At 39.6% G+C, this 11,897-nt stretch overlaps 1 protein-coding gene across 1 annotated transcript in view; it reads right to left on the reverse strand.

Moving 5' to 3' along the window:
* Positions 1–4,878: 4,878 nt before the first annotated feature.
* The window catches only part of MME (membrane metalloendopeptidase), a 102,010-nt gene continuing 94,991 nt past the window's right edge, over positions 4,879–11,897 (reverse strand). The window contains exon 22 of the mRNA XM_068972329.1: positions 4,879–4,978. Within this exon, the coding sequence (XP_068828430.1) occupies positions 4,879–4,978 (100 nt within the window). The remainder of the gene's footprint in view (positions 4,979–11,897) is intronic.

An 11,897-nucleotide genomic window follows, 5' to 3' on the forward strand; every position in this document is an offset into this window, starting at 1 on the left:
TAACATTAACTCACAGGGAAGTTACAGTAAATGGAAACTTCATACAAACAACCTAAATCATAGACCTTACTCATAATAAAATATATTCTCTGCCTTCCCACCCTCTTATTGAAAATGTATTTCTTAAATATTATATCTAGGTAAAATGCATGTCTTCATTTGACACATTCAGAATATAATATGCACAGTATAATCCAAACTGAGGCATTTTGCAAAGTTTTAAAGAAATATCTAGTATAACTGGCATTTGGGACATCTGTGTCTTCCTTTGTCTTCTAGGGACAATGCTTTTCTTCTTTTGGGAAACTGCCCTTCTCCTATTCTGTAGGGAATCAATGATCATAATTTCTATAACCTCCTCACTTCCCCATGACCTATTCACATGGGTAGGCATGTTTCCAAAATGGGCCAATTGGTTTTCTCCAGGATTTGTCAAGTGTATTGTAGCTAGAGGCTGTACTTCCCCTGGGAAGGAAGCAGAGACTCTTTGAGCCTGTCATGGTTGACCAGCAAGGTTTCCTTTTGGCAAAGTTGACTGGCAATCATAAAGTAAACCACATGGAAAGAAGCCCCAGTTATTCTTGGTATTTAGCTGCTTAGTCATGTACAACTCTCTTGCGACCCCATTCACTGAAGCCCACTGGGCCATCAGTGGGATTTCTCAGGTAAGAATAATGGAGTGGGTTGCCATTTCCTACTCCAGGGGATCCTCCCGACCCAGGGATCAAACCCACATCTCCTGTACTGACAGGCAGATTCTTTAACACGGAGTCACCTGGTACTCCTAACTATCCCAAATTTGATTATGGGATCAACACAATCTCCAGTTTTGGCTAAACTAGAATTTGAATTTCACATTTATGACTACAGTCAAATAAAAGCAGTGGCTCACCTAGAATTAGCTGTATCCTGGTGTTTCCTCCTGCTCAGTCTCTACACATTAGCACTGACCCCTGGTAAAGCATTTAAGTCTGATCACTGTATAGTTTACTGCCTTCTGTTTCAGTCCTAGGCTGCATCCTTTCCTTTGGTCAGTGTTTGGCAAATGACAGCGTTTTGTATGGAGGGAGACCAACGGGAGAGTGTGGCCAGATCAGTCCTTTAGTATTTTCAGGGGAAAAAAAAAAACCAAGCAGACCTTCCTAGAGTACATCTCTGTTCTCACAGAACCACTTCAAGTAGTCAGTGGGAAGTCCATCAAAATCTCCTGCCCTATGTCAGGCAGCGTGTGTAGAAGCCACTTGGTAAATCTGAGAATTAGCCTGTTTTGTGTGTGCTTGTGTTGCAAAGCAGGTGAAGATGAGGGAAGGAAGCTCCTGACCCAGATTTTCTGCACTGAATTCCTTGAATCTAAGTAGACTGAGATACCAAACTGACTAGCTTCTTAAATAAATCAACATAGCTTAAACCCAGGGGAATTATATTTCTCTTTTCTGATCATCCCTCCCCTCCATCATTCTTTCCCTACCATCTCTGCTTCCATACTTCCTCCTTTCTTCCAAATGGAAAAATGTACCATTTTCACATTATAGAAATATTAAAATGCAAGAAAAAAAGGAAATAAGAACCACCTGCAATATCATCAACTGGAGATATTCCCTACTAATTTCTGGCATATATTCTTCCATCTCTTTTCCTCTGCAACTGTATTTAAACATGATTGAAATCATAATGCATACTCAGCACTGTGTCCTTTTCATATTTTCTTTGAACAAATCTAAACATTTTCTGCTGTTTATTTTTTCCTTCAGTATCATGGATAAAGATGTGGCCACCACTTTAGCATTCACTGCATCTTTGACAACATATTGTAGGGAACAGAGAGCTTGGTGAGCATATGTGTTGAAGGATTAACACCAAGGTAATCAATATTCTTGCCTGAAAGATGCCACGGACTGAGGAGACTAGCAGCCCAGAGGGTCACAAAAAGTCGGACAAGACTGAGTGACTTCACTTTCAATCAATAATTCAGGTATGTGACAAAATCAATAATCCATTGTTGTCTTCGTGGATGTAGAGTAGATTTTCAGGACACATTAGAATTTGAGATGATCAGGTCAGAAATGACAGCAAATGCATTTACCAAAGTTGAATCAGATGTGACCTGAAAAAATGATTGTTAGTTTTGGCAAGAAGTATAAAAATTAGTCATAACGGCTAGATGTCATCTTTCTTTACTCCCCAAGCTGAGAGTCCATCCTTGTTTCCAGCAAGAGCCAATGCCCATTCTTCTGCTAGACTTCACTTGTACAACCTAGAGGATGTGCTTTATCAAACAAAATAGAAGCAGTTTGGCCATGAGGTTGAAAGTGCTAGTAGTATTTCCCACTGTTTTAGAGGAAATGCAAAAACAAACAATCCCCCTCCTCCAAACAAATAAACAAAGGAGTTGAAATGAAGACAGCATTGTTAAAGACTAGAATGCAATAAACACGTGCCACTTGGACACCAGTCACACGTGGCTTCTCTCTTCGCTTGATCAACCAAAAGTCAAGTCTCAGTCCTGGTACACTGCACAAAAACACTTTGGTTTCTGCCTAAGTCATCTGATTATACCTGTAATTCTCTATAGCATTTGGCAACCTTTTTTCTTAAGTTCTGAAAACAAATCAGATCAGAAAACTATGGTATCTTTGCAAGATACGTGTGGTGAAAACAAGAAAATACAAGTCAAATAGCATCTGTCATTCATTTTTAAAAGATTCAATTTGAAGCTAGCAGGAAGTATAAGATTACAGTGACAAATGCTCTGTTTGGCCTTAATGTTTTTCAGGCATAAATGCTGTGAGTGTTTACATGAGGGGTGGTGGGAGGCTGGAACAGAGAGCAGAAATAAGAGCAATAGTATGAAATATATGTGTTTTCACTGTATATTTTTGAGACTGGAACCTGATAACAAAGGACTCCTCTCCCAGGATAGCATCCTTTCCACTTTGCTCCTAGAATTTATGTAGACAGTGCAGCATGGAGCAGGCACCTCACCAAAGTTATTGCCAAGAACTTTTCCCTATTTTCATTCCTGAGTAACATCAGCCTTCAGTCCTTAGTGTCTCAGCTTATGAACTCTTTTCTTGACCAGGATTCAAGCGTGGTTAGACTTATGTGTGGGATCATTACAGATAGCTTTTAACTGATGGGATAATACCAAGTGATTGGGCATGGGTAAGAGAGATCATATCATCCCATACAACTCAGCACAGTGCCATGTACAATGAATGATGTCCACATGTGTGAGGGTAGGGAGGTACTGGTAGTCTGACTTTGGTCTATCCAGTAGTCTTCTATTTCTAGAGATAAAAAGATCCGCTTGACAGTTGGGAGAAGGGGCTTCTCAGGCACTGGTAATGTTAAGTTTCTCAGAGTCCTAGGCTACAGGATGTGTTCAGCTGAAGAAAGTTCACTGAGTTGTACACTTATACTTTATGAAATTTTGGTATATGTATTTCAATACCATTAAAAAATGTAAACAGTCATTTTTCAAGAGGTAGGAAAACCAACACTTGTATTTTAGATATTCCATTTTCATGTTTCACTAGGAAAAATAAGGATTTCGGACCCCTGCTGTAAAATATTACTCAAGTAATGAACTGAACTAGCCAACAGGACAGGAAAAAAGAACAGAAAAGCCTCAAGAACTGAACTGCTATGAGGGACTAGATCCCTGCTCCCAGAGCTCTAAGTGAGTTAGAATTTTAGAAACAAGCCCACTGGATATGCAAGAAGCCTCTTATTTCTATTCAGAAATGCACTTCCAAAGCTGGACGGCTGGCACAATAAGCTTAGTGAATAATGGGTTCACAATTTCAATTTATTATCAAAATATTTCCATCATGACAAATCTGAAAAGACAGGAGACGCAGAGCTACATAAATGCAGTTGTGCCCTTTTATCATAGCCACCCTCAGAGAAGATTTCATTTTGAAAATTCTGCTTATAAACTACAACTCTTATGTACCTCTAGCCAACTGTCCCGGGGCAGTTTTTAACCCAAAGTTTGTGCTTAAAGCTGTTCATCAATATGATTTATAAGTTTAAAAAGTCTCAAATTTTTATCTGTACATCACTTTACAGACCTTGTTGGTTCATTAACTATTTATCTTGGTCTGAAGCTTCAATATTCAATGGTTACTTATAATAACAATTATTTAGTCATAAATGTAGTTAACAATTAAATATAAAAATTATTATTTATACATTACTACAAATCTCTTAAAAAGACCAAGTTTTGAGAGAGAACAAGAAACTGCTTAGAAAATTGCAGGGAGCCTCAAGAATCTCATTATCAGTGGAAACAGGTACAACAAAAAACAGTTTTAGACATTCATTTTAGCCCTAAGAGTGCTTAGAATACCTCAGAATGAATAACTGATCACTGGTAAAATTAGATTAAAACTATGTTGAGTCCCAAGGCCCCAATATGTATAAGATTTCTTTGGAAGAGTTCTGAAGGAGTGTAAATGTTGCAAATAAAGGTAAAAATAGGTACACAGGCTTCATGTTTTTAGCTCTTATGCTACTGCTGTACTTTTGGAGCCAAGTGAATTATTCTACCTTTTCTTTCTCCCTTTGATTAGAAATTCCGGTCCATGTCAAGAGACAACATCAAATTGGCAGATCATATGGGAAACCGAAATGAATGGTAATATTCTGTCTAGAGATTAAGCATAATTTACACAGTGAGAATGAGTGATTTGACAGACCCCTCCTCCCTCCACACCTTTTCCAGAATAACCTAACTTCATTTTTATTGCCATGTTCTCACCCCTGTGAACCACCTCCATATAATCAGTGACCTCTCTGACCCCTTCTCTCTCAGAAAAAGTTCCCCATTTCTGTGATTTGGGCAAGCTTAGCCAAGGGCTGCACCACTTCTGAAGATTACCAAACCCGGCATTTCTTTTCTGGATTCATGTATGAATTCTTGCGACAATGGAAGGCTTCTGAAAACTGAGGAGAGTTCTGCAAAGTCCCAATAATCCTGAGAAACAAACAAAAATCACCATCAGCATTTGACACTCATGTCCATACCATGTCAGAGCTCTACAGAATTTATGTAGATCAACTGAGTGAGTTTGGAACTTTCAGTTTAAAAGGAAATTAAAACAAAACAAAACTGGTAGAATGAGCACACTCCTTTTCATTAACAGAATGTTTAAATAGGGAGATGGCAAACTACAGGGGTTAAGTGCACAGATTTTGAAGACAGACCACATGCTCTGAATCCCAGTTATGAGCTGTTTTTATTTAGCCTGTCTGTACCTCAGTTTCCTTTTCTGTAAAATGCATATAATAATATTACCTGCATTTTAAGCTTGGTTTGGGGAGTTAATTTATAAATACTCTATATATTTTGGTAGGATAAATGAATAATTCAAGTTTGGAAGTGCAGTTATTTTAAGAAGAATTTGGTCAAAGAATAAAATTATGATTTCTTAAAAAGCAGAGACATTACTTTGTCAACAAAGGTCCATCTAGTCAAGGCTATGGTTTTTCCAGTAGTCGTGTATGGATGTGAGAGTTGGACCATAAAGAAAGCTAATTGCCAAAGAATTGATGCTTTTGAACTGTGGTGTTGGAGAAGACTCTTGAGAGTCCCTTGGATTGCAAGGAGATCTAAGCAGTCCATCCTAAAGGAGATCAGTCCTGGGTGTTCATTGGAAGGACTGATGCTGAAGCCGAAACTCCAATACTTTGGCCACCTGATGCGAATAATTGACTCATTGGAAAAGACCCTGATGTTGGGAAAGATTGAAGGCAGGAGGGGAAGGGGATGACAGAGGATGAGATGGTTGGATGGCATCACTGACTCAATGACATGCTGCTACTGCTGCTGCTGCTAAGTCACTTTGAGTAAACTCCGGGAGTTGGTGATGGACAGGGAGGCCTGGCGGAGTTGGACATGACTGAGTGACTGAACTGAACTGAATATATCTTGAAAGGTATCTCAGTGTAACTTTATGATAGACTTTAAATAGGTATCTGTTGATTTAATAGGGAAAATAACAATTATTTTCCCTTCCCCCTCAAAGAACCCCATAGATATCAGAAACTGGATTTAGCCTGACAAACTGGGAAGGGTTGGCAAAATGCCAATTTCCTTTTATCTTTGAACCCCAATAGGCAAAACAACACTGTCCAACTCACTATTGGCACCAAGCATTATTTGAAGGACATGGGTCAGTACAGTGATGGAGAGGTGATGTTTTCCCATCAACCATGAACCAGCTCCTTCCCTTCTCTTTCCACTGGGACCATCCCACCTCAGCCACCTTGGGTTGGAGGCATGGGGTTAAGAGACAAGCAAACTGGAGTCGTCAGAAGACTATGAACATGTTCTAACTTGCTGAGACCTCCTTACATGGGCAGATATACAAACTGCATGACTGCTGTTTCGTTACTAAGTTGTGTCCGACTCTTTGAGACCTGTGGATTGTAGCCCATCAGGCTCCTCTGTCCATGAGATTTCCCAGGCAAGAATACTGGAGTAGGTTGCCATTTCCTTTTTTGAACTGTATACATCCCAACATTTCTCTCCCCCTCTAACCAATTTTCCACACAGCAGTCAGAGTGATGCTGTAAGTCAGAAAGAGAAAAACAAATATTGTAAATTAATGTATATATGTGGAATCTAGAAAAATGGTACAGGTGAATCTATTTGCAAAGCAGAAATAGGGACACAGATGTGGAGAACAAACCTATGGACACCAGGCAGGAAAAGGAGGGGTCAAGTGAATTGGGAGACTAGGATTGACATATATACACTACTATGTATAAAACAGATGATTAATGAGAACCTACTGCATAACACAGGGAGCTCTACTTAATGCTCTGTGGTGACCTAAATGGGAAGGAAATTCAAAAAAGAGGGGATATATGTATGACAGATTCACTTGGCTGTACAGCAGAAAATAATACAGCATTGTAAATCAACTATACCGCAATAAAAATTTTAAAAGTATTTAAATTAGTAATTCTTTTACTTATAACCTTCTAGAGACTTGAAGAAAATCCAAACTCCCTTCCATCATCTCCAATGTCCTGATGGCTCCAGCCTACCTTCCAGCCTCCTCATGATCTGTTTCCCCTATTCCTCATTAGGCTCAAACTACATGGATCCACCTTCCATTATGCAAACTGGCTAAGCTCTTGCCCTTGTCTGGCATTGTGCTTGCCGACCCCACTCCCTGCAAAGTCACTCCCCAATGATGATGCAGCTAACTCCCCATTGACTATGCGGCTAACTCCTCAACTCCTGCTTCAACACATCATCTTAGAGGCCTTCTTGGAATACTGTCCATGTGAGACCCTCTCACCTGTACCAGCCCCATCACAGCACTTATCATGAAATGTGATCACTTTTTTCTCCTTCTTTCCTTCCTGACATACTCTCGACACTGTAATCTCTATAAGGACAACATATGGAGTATACTTTGCTCCCTGCCGCTCCACCACAGGTTAGCACAGTCCTTGTTTATTGCAGAACTCCAGAAATAACGAATGAGACCATCACCTGGTCATGGTGATTACATGTAGAGAGTAACAGGATATTATGAAGAAAAACAAAACTCAGTGTTTTCAGTTTATTTGTTACAGTGAACCAACAGAAGGGAAAAAAGAAAGCATTTCCTCCCCGTTTCATTCCACATCGAATCTGTAAAACTCCTACTTCCTAATGTGTAACCCATCACCATATCAGTTATTTCTCAAATTTTCCATTCAGGGAAGATGCAAACTTTTTTGGTTGTATGTTTTTGAGGACTCATAGAGCAATCTTGGGGCTATCCTGGTGGGTTAGACAGTAAAGAACCCACCTGCAATTCAGGAGATGCAGAAGACACAGGTTTGATCTCTGGGTTGGGAAGATCCCCTGTAGGAAGGCATGGCAACCCACTCCAGTATTCTTGCCTGGAGAATGCCATGGACAGAGGAACCTGAGCCCATGGGACTGCAAAGAGTCAGACACGACTGAGTGATCTGTCATGCATGAACTCAGAGCAGTATTACAGATCAAAAGGAATCTTGTCAGCATGAAGTGGAGTAGGGGAGAGGGGTAGAGAAGAAGAATTTACATCTATCTGTTCACTCGCTGAAGAGGAAGGTCTCCTCAAGCCTGAAGAGGGGCCCAGTAAAGGCAGGTTGTGTGAATGACAAGGGTGTGTCTGCCTCTCTGAGCAGGGTCCAGAGAGGACCCTGATATGATGGTAGATGGCTGTCAGTGAGGCTGAACATCAAGAGCAGTGGTTGCTGTCTAGCTTGACCATGACCAACGGGAGGAAATGGAGCCACTTGACTTCACATAGGACGAGAGGACTGCAAGGATGCCAGCACCCATGGCAGGCCAGAGAAAGAGGTAATTCCCTTATTTCTAGTCTTATGAGATGCCTTTGGATTCCTGTAGGACCCTAAGAAGGAGTACACTGAAAATGACTGAAACTGAATTTTTCACCTCCTGGCTTAGGGTGGGAGCTTAGAGTTTGAATTAATTTGATAAATAATAAAAATGTCCATGGTGTCATTTCTTACACTTGAAAGTTCATGAACAAATTTACTCAATACCTGGTTAAAGTGATCATACATATAACAATAAGAAGATTTCAGACATCAGGGATTTACAGTAGGTTCTAGGCTCATAGACGTGGAGTTAGAAAAGGCTTTGGTTCATTTAATCTGATCCTCTTCCTTCATTAGAAACCCTAAGTGCTTGCTGAGGGACAGTATGCTGGTGGTCTGACTATTCTTCTAACTGAGGAGCGAGCTCCCTGATGGATGGGGTCATGAACATTTGAGCATCACTGGCTGGAAGAGCTGCTCTCTTTGCTCTTATTTTATTAATATTTTTTTCAAGAGATAGTTATCTTAGATATCACCACATGGGGATAAGTACTTTGTAAAAATGTCCAAACCCAAGACTTAATTCTACCTTTCTCTTAAAAATATTAAAGACATTTAAAGGAATATACCTCAAAACAAGAAAGCCCACAAAACACCACTGGGAGTTGGCCATGCAATGACACCCAAAGTAAGGAACACTCAGGCCTCCATTTCCATTCCAGTTCCTTTCTTTCCATCCAAAAACTTCAGATAATCTGATTCTGAAAAACTAGGTCAACAATGTGCCGGGGCTTCACTTACTTTCCTAGGACTCTGACTATTCTTGGTTGTTTATAACATCAACTCTTTGGATGGATGACATAAATAGTCTATTTCCAAAAGTAGATACATTATTGATTAACATAAATTTTTTCTCTAAGAATGGGATCATATTTCATAATTTTTAATACTATATGAAGACTATGCAATGTTTGTGTTTATAATAACAGGAGACAATAACATCTTTTATTATTTCCTAAAGAAATTTTCCTGAAAATTTTAGTTTATTCTATAAAATATATATTACTGCTATTTTATCATATTCCTACTGTTTATTACCTTGGCAAATAATCACTTGTACTGAAAATACCTAAGAGATGTAGAGTTGAACATCATGTAATCAAGAATGAACTTTATCTACCACATATCTGACTACTCCTGCTTGAAATTAACTGTTTTTTTAATGACTGAATGAGCTTTTAACAATTTATGAGTTCTCTGAAAATCTTTTGCTACATTTTTAAAACAGACAACAGGGCTACAAGGTTAACTAGCTTCATTCATGAATAAACTTTTCAAAATTTATCACTAACTAACGTTCGTGATTCTTTTAAGGTAAGGTCACATTGGTCCACATGTGTTCCACTATAAATTCATCAAGAAATGAATGTGTGAATAGATTCGCAGGCATTGGCTAAAGATAAGTAAGTGCTAAAAGAAATTCTACAAGACCCACTAAAATCCATACCATGTATAAAATACCAGAAATGAATCCTACTATTTAAAGTAAATGGAGGAAACATCAGTATATCAAGGAGGGTTTAGCTTAGGCATGCTAAATCATAGAATGTGCTGTGCTGTGCTTAGTCACTCAGTCATGTCTGACTCTTTGCGACGCCTTGGACTATAGCCCACCAGGCTCCTCTGTCCATGGAGATTCTCCAGGCAAGAATACTGGAGTGGGTTGCCATGCCCTCCTCCAGGGGATCTTCCCAACCCAGGGATCAAACCCAGGTCTCCCACATTGCAGGTAGATTCATTACCATTTGAGCCACCAGGGAAGCCCGAGAATACCAGGGTGGGTAGCCTATCCCTTCTCCAGGGGATCTTCCCAACCCAGGGATTAAACCCAGGTTTCCCACATTACAGGCAGATTCTTTACCATCTGAGCCACCAGGGAAGCCCAAATCATGGAATAATAAGGAACAAAATAGCCACATTACTTTAAAATGTCTATTCGTTTTAAATATTCATTAGAAAGAATATCCTTTAAAAAATATTAGATATTAAGCTGTGGTAAACATTTCTAGCATTAATAGTGGTATAGGATCTATCTAAGAAAAAGAAATGCAAAAAAGCAAAATGGCTGCCTGAAGAGGCCGTACAAATAGCTGTGAAGAGAAGAGAAGTGAAAACAAAGGAGAAAAGGAAAGATATAGCCATTTGAATGCAGAGTTCCAAAGAATAGCAAGGAGAGATAAGAAAGCCTTCCTCAGTGATCAATGCAAAGAAATAGAGGAAAACAATAGAATGGGAAAGACTAGTGATTTCTTTAAGAAAATCAGAGATGCCAAGGGAACATTTCATGCAAAGATGGGCTCAAAGGACAGAAATGGTATGTACCTAACAGAAGCAGATGATATTAAGAAGAGGTGGTGAGAATACACAGAAGAACTACAAAAAATATCTTCACAACCCAGATAATCACAATGTATGATCAATCACCTAGAGCTAGACATCGTGGAATGTGAAGTCAAGTGGACCTTAGGAAGCATCACTAAGAACAAAGCTAGTGGAGGTGATGGAATTCCAGTTGAGCTGTTTCAAATCCTAAAAGATGATGCTGTGAAAGTGCTGCACTCAATATGCCAGCAAATTTGGAAAACTCAGCAGTGGCCGCAGGACTGGAAAAGGTCAGTTTCCATTCCAATCTCAAAGAAAGGCAATGCCAAAGAATGCTCAAACTACTGCACAATTGCACTCATCTCACACGCTAGCAAAGTAATTCTCAAAATTCTCCAAGCCAGGCTTCAACAATACGTGAACCGTGAACTTCCTGATGTTCAAGCTGGTTTTAGAAAAGGCAGAGGAACCAGAGATCAAATTGCCAACACCTGCTGGATCATCGAAAAATCAAGAGTTCCAGAAAAACATCTATTTCTGCTTTATTGACTATGTCAAAGCCTTTGACCATGTGGATCACAATAAACTGTGGAAAATTCATTAAGAGATGGGAATACCAGACCACCTGACCTGTCTCTTGAGAAACCTGTATGCAGGTCAGGAAGCAACAGTTAGAACTAGACATGGAACAACAGACTGGTTCCAAATAGGAAAAGGAGTACATCAAGGTTGTATATTGTCACCTTGCTTATTTAACTTATATGCAGAGTACATCATGAGAAATGCTGGGCTGGATGACGCACAAGCTGGAATCAAGATTGCTGGGAGAAATATCAATAACCTCGCATATGGAGATGATACCACCCTTATGGCAGAAAGTGAAGAAGAGCTAAAGAGCCTCTTGATGAAAGTGAAAGAAGAGAGTGAAAAAGTTGGCTTAAAGCTCAACATTCAGAAAACTAAGACCATGGCATGTGGTCCCATCACTTCATGGCAAACAGATGGGGAAATCGTGTCAGGCTTTATTTTTTGGGGCTCCAAATCACTGCAGATGGTAATTGCAGCCATGAAATTAAAAGCTGCTTGCTCCTTGGAAGGAAAGTTATAACCAACCTAGACAGCATATTAAAAAGCAGAGACATTACTTTGCCAACAAAGGTCCATCTAGTCAAGGCTATGGTTGT

The sequence above is a fragment of the Capricornis sumatraensis genome, chromosome 1 (genome assembly GCF_032405125.1).
Source record: "Capricornis sumatraensis isolate serow.1 chromosome 1, serow.2, whole genome shotgun sequence".
NCBI classification, from domain to species: domain Eukaryota; kingdom Metazoa; phylum Chordata; class Mammalia; order Artiodactyla; family Bovidae; genus Capricornis; species Capricornis sumatraensis.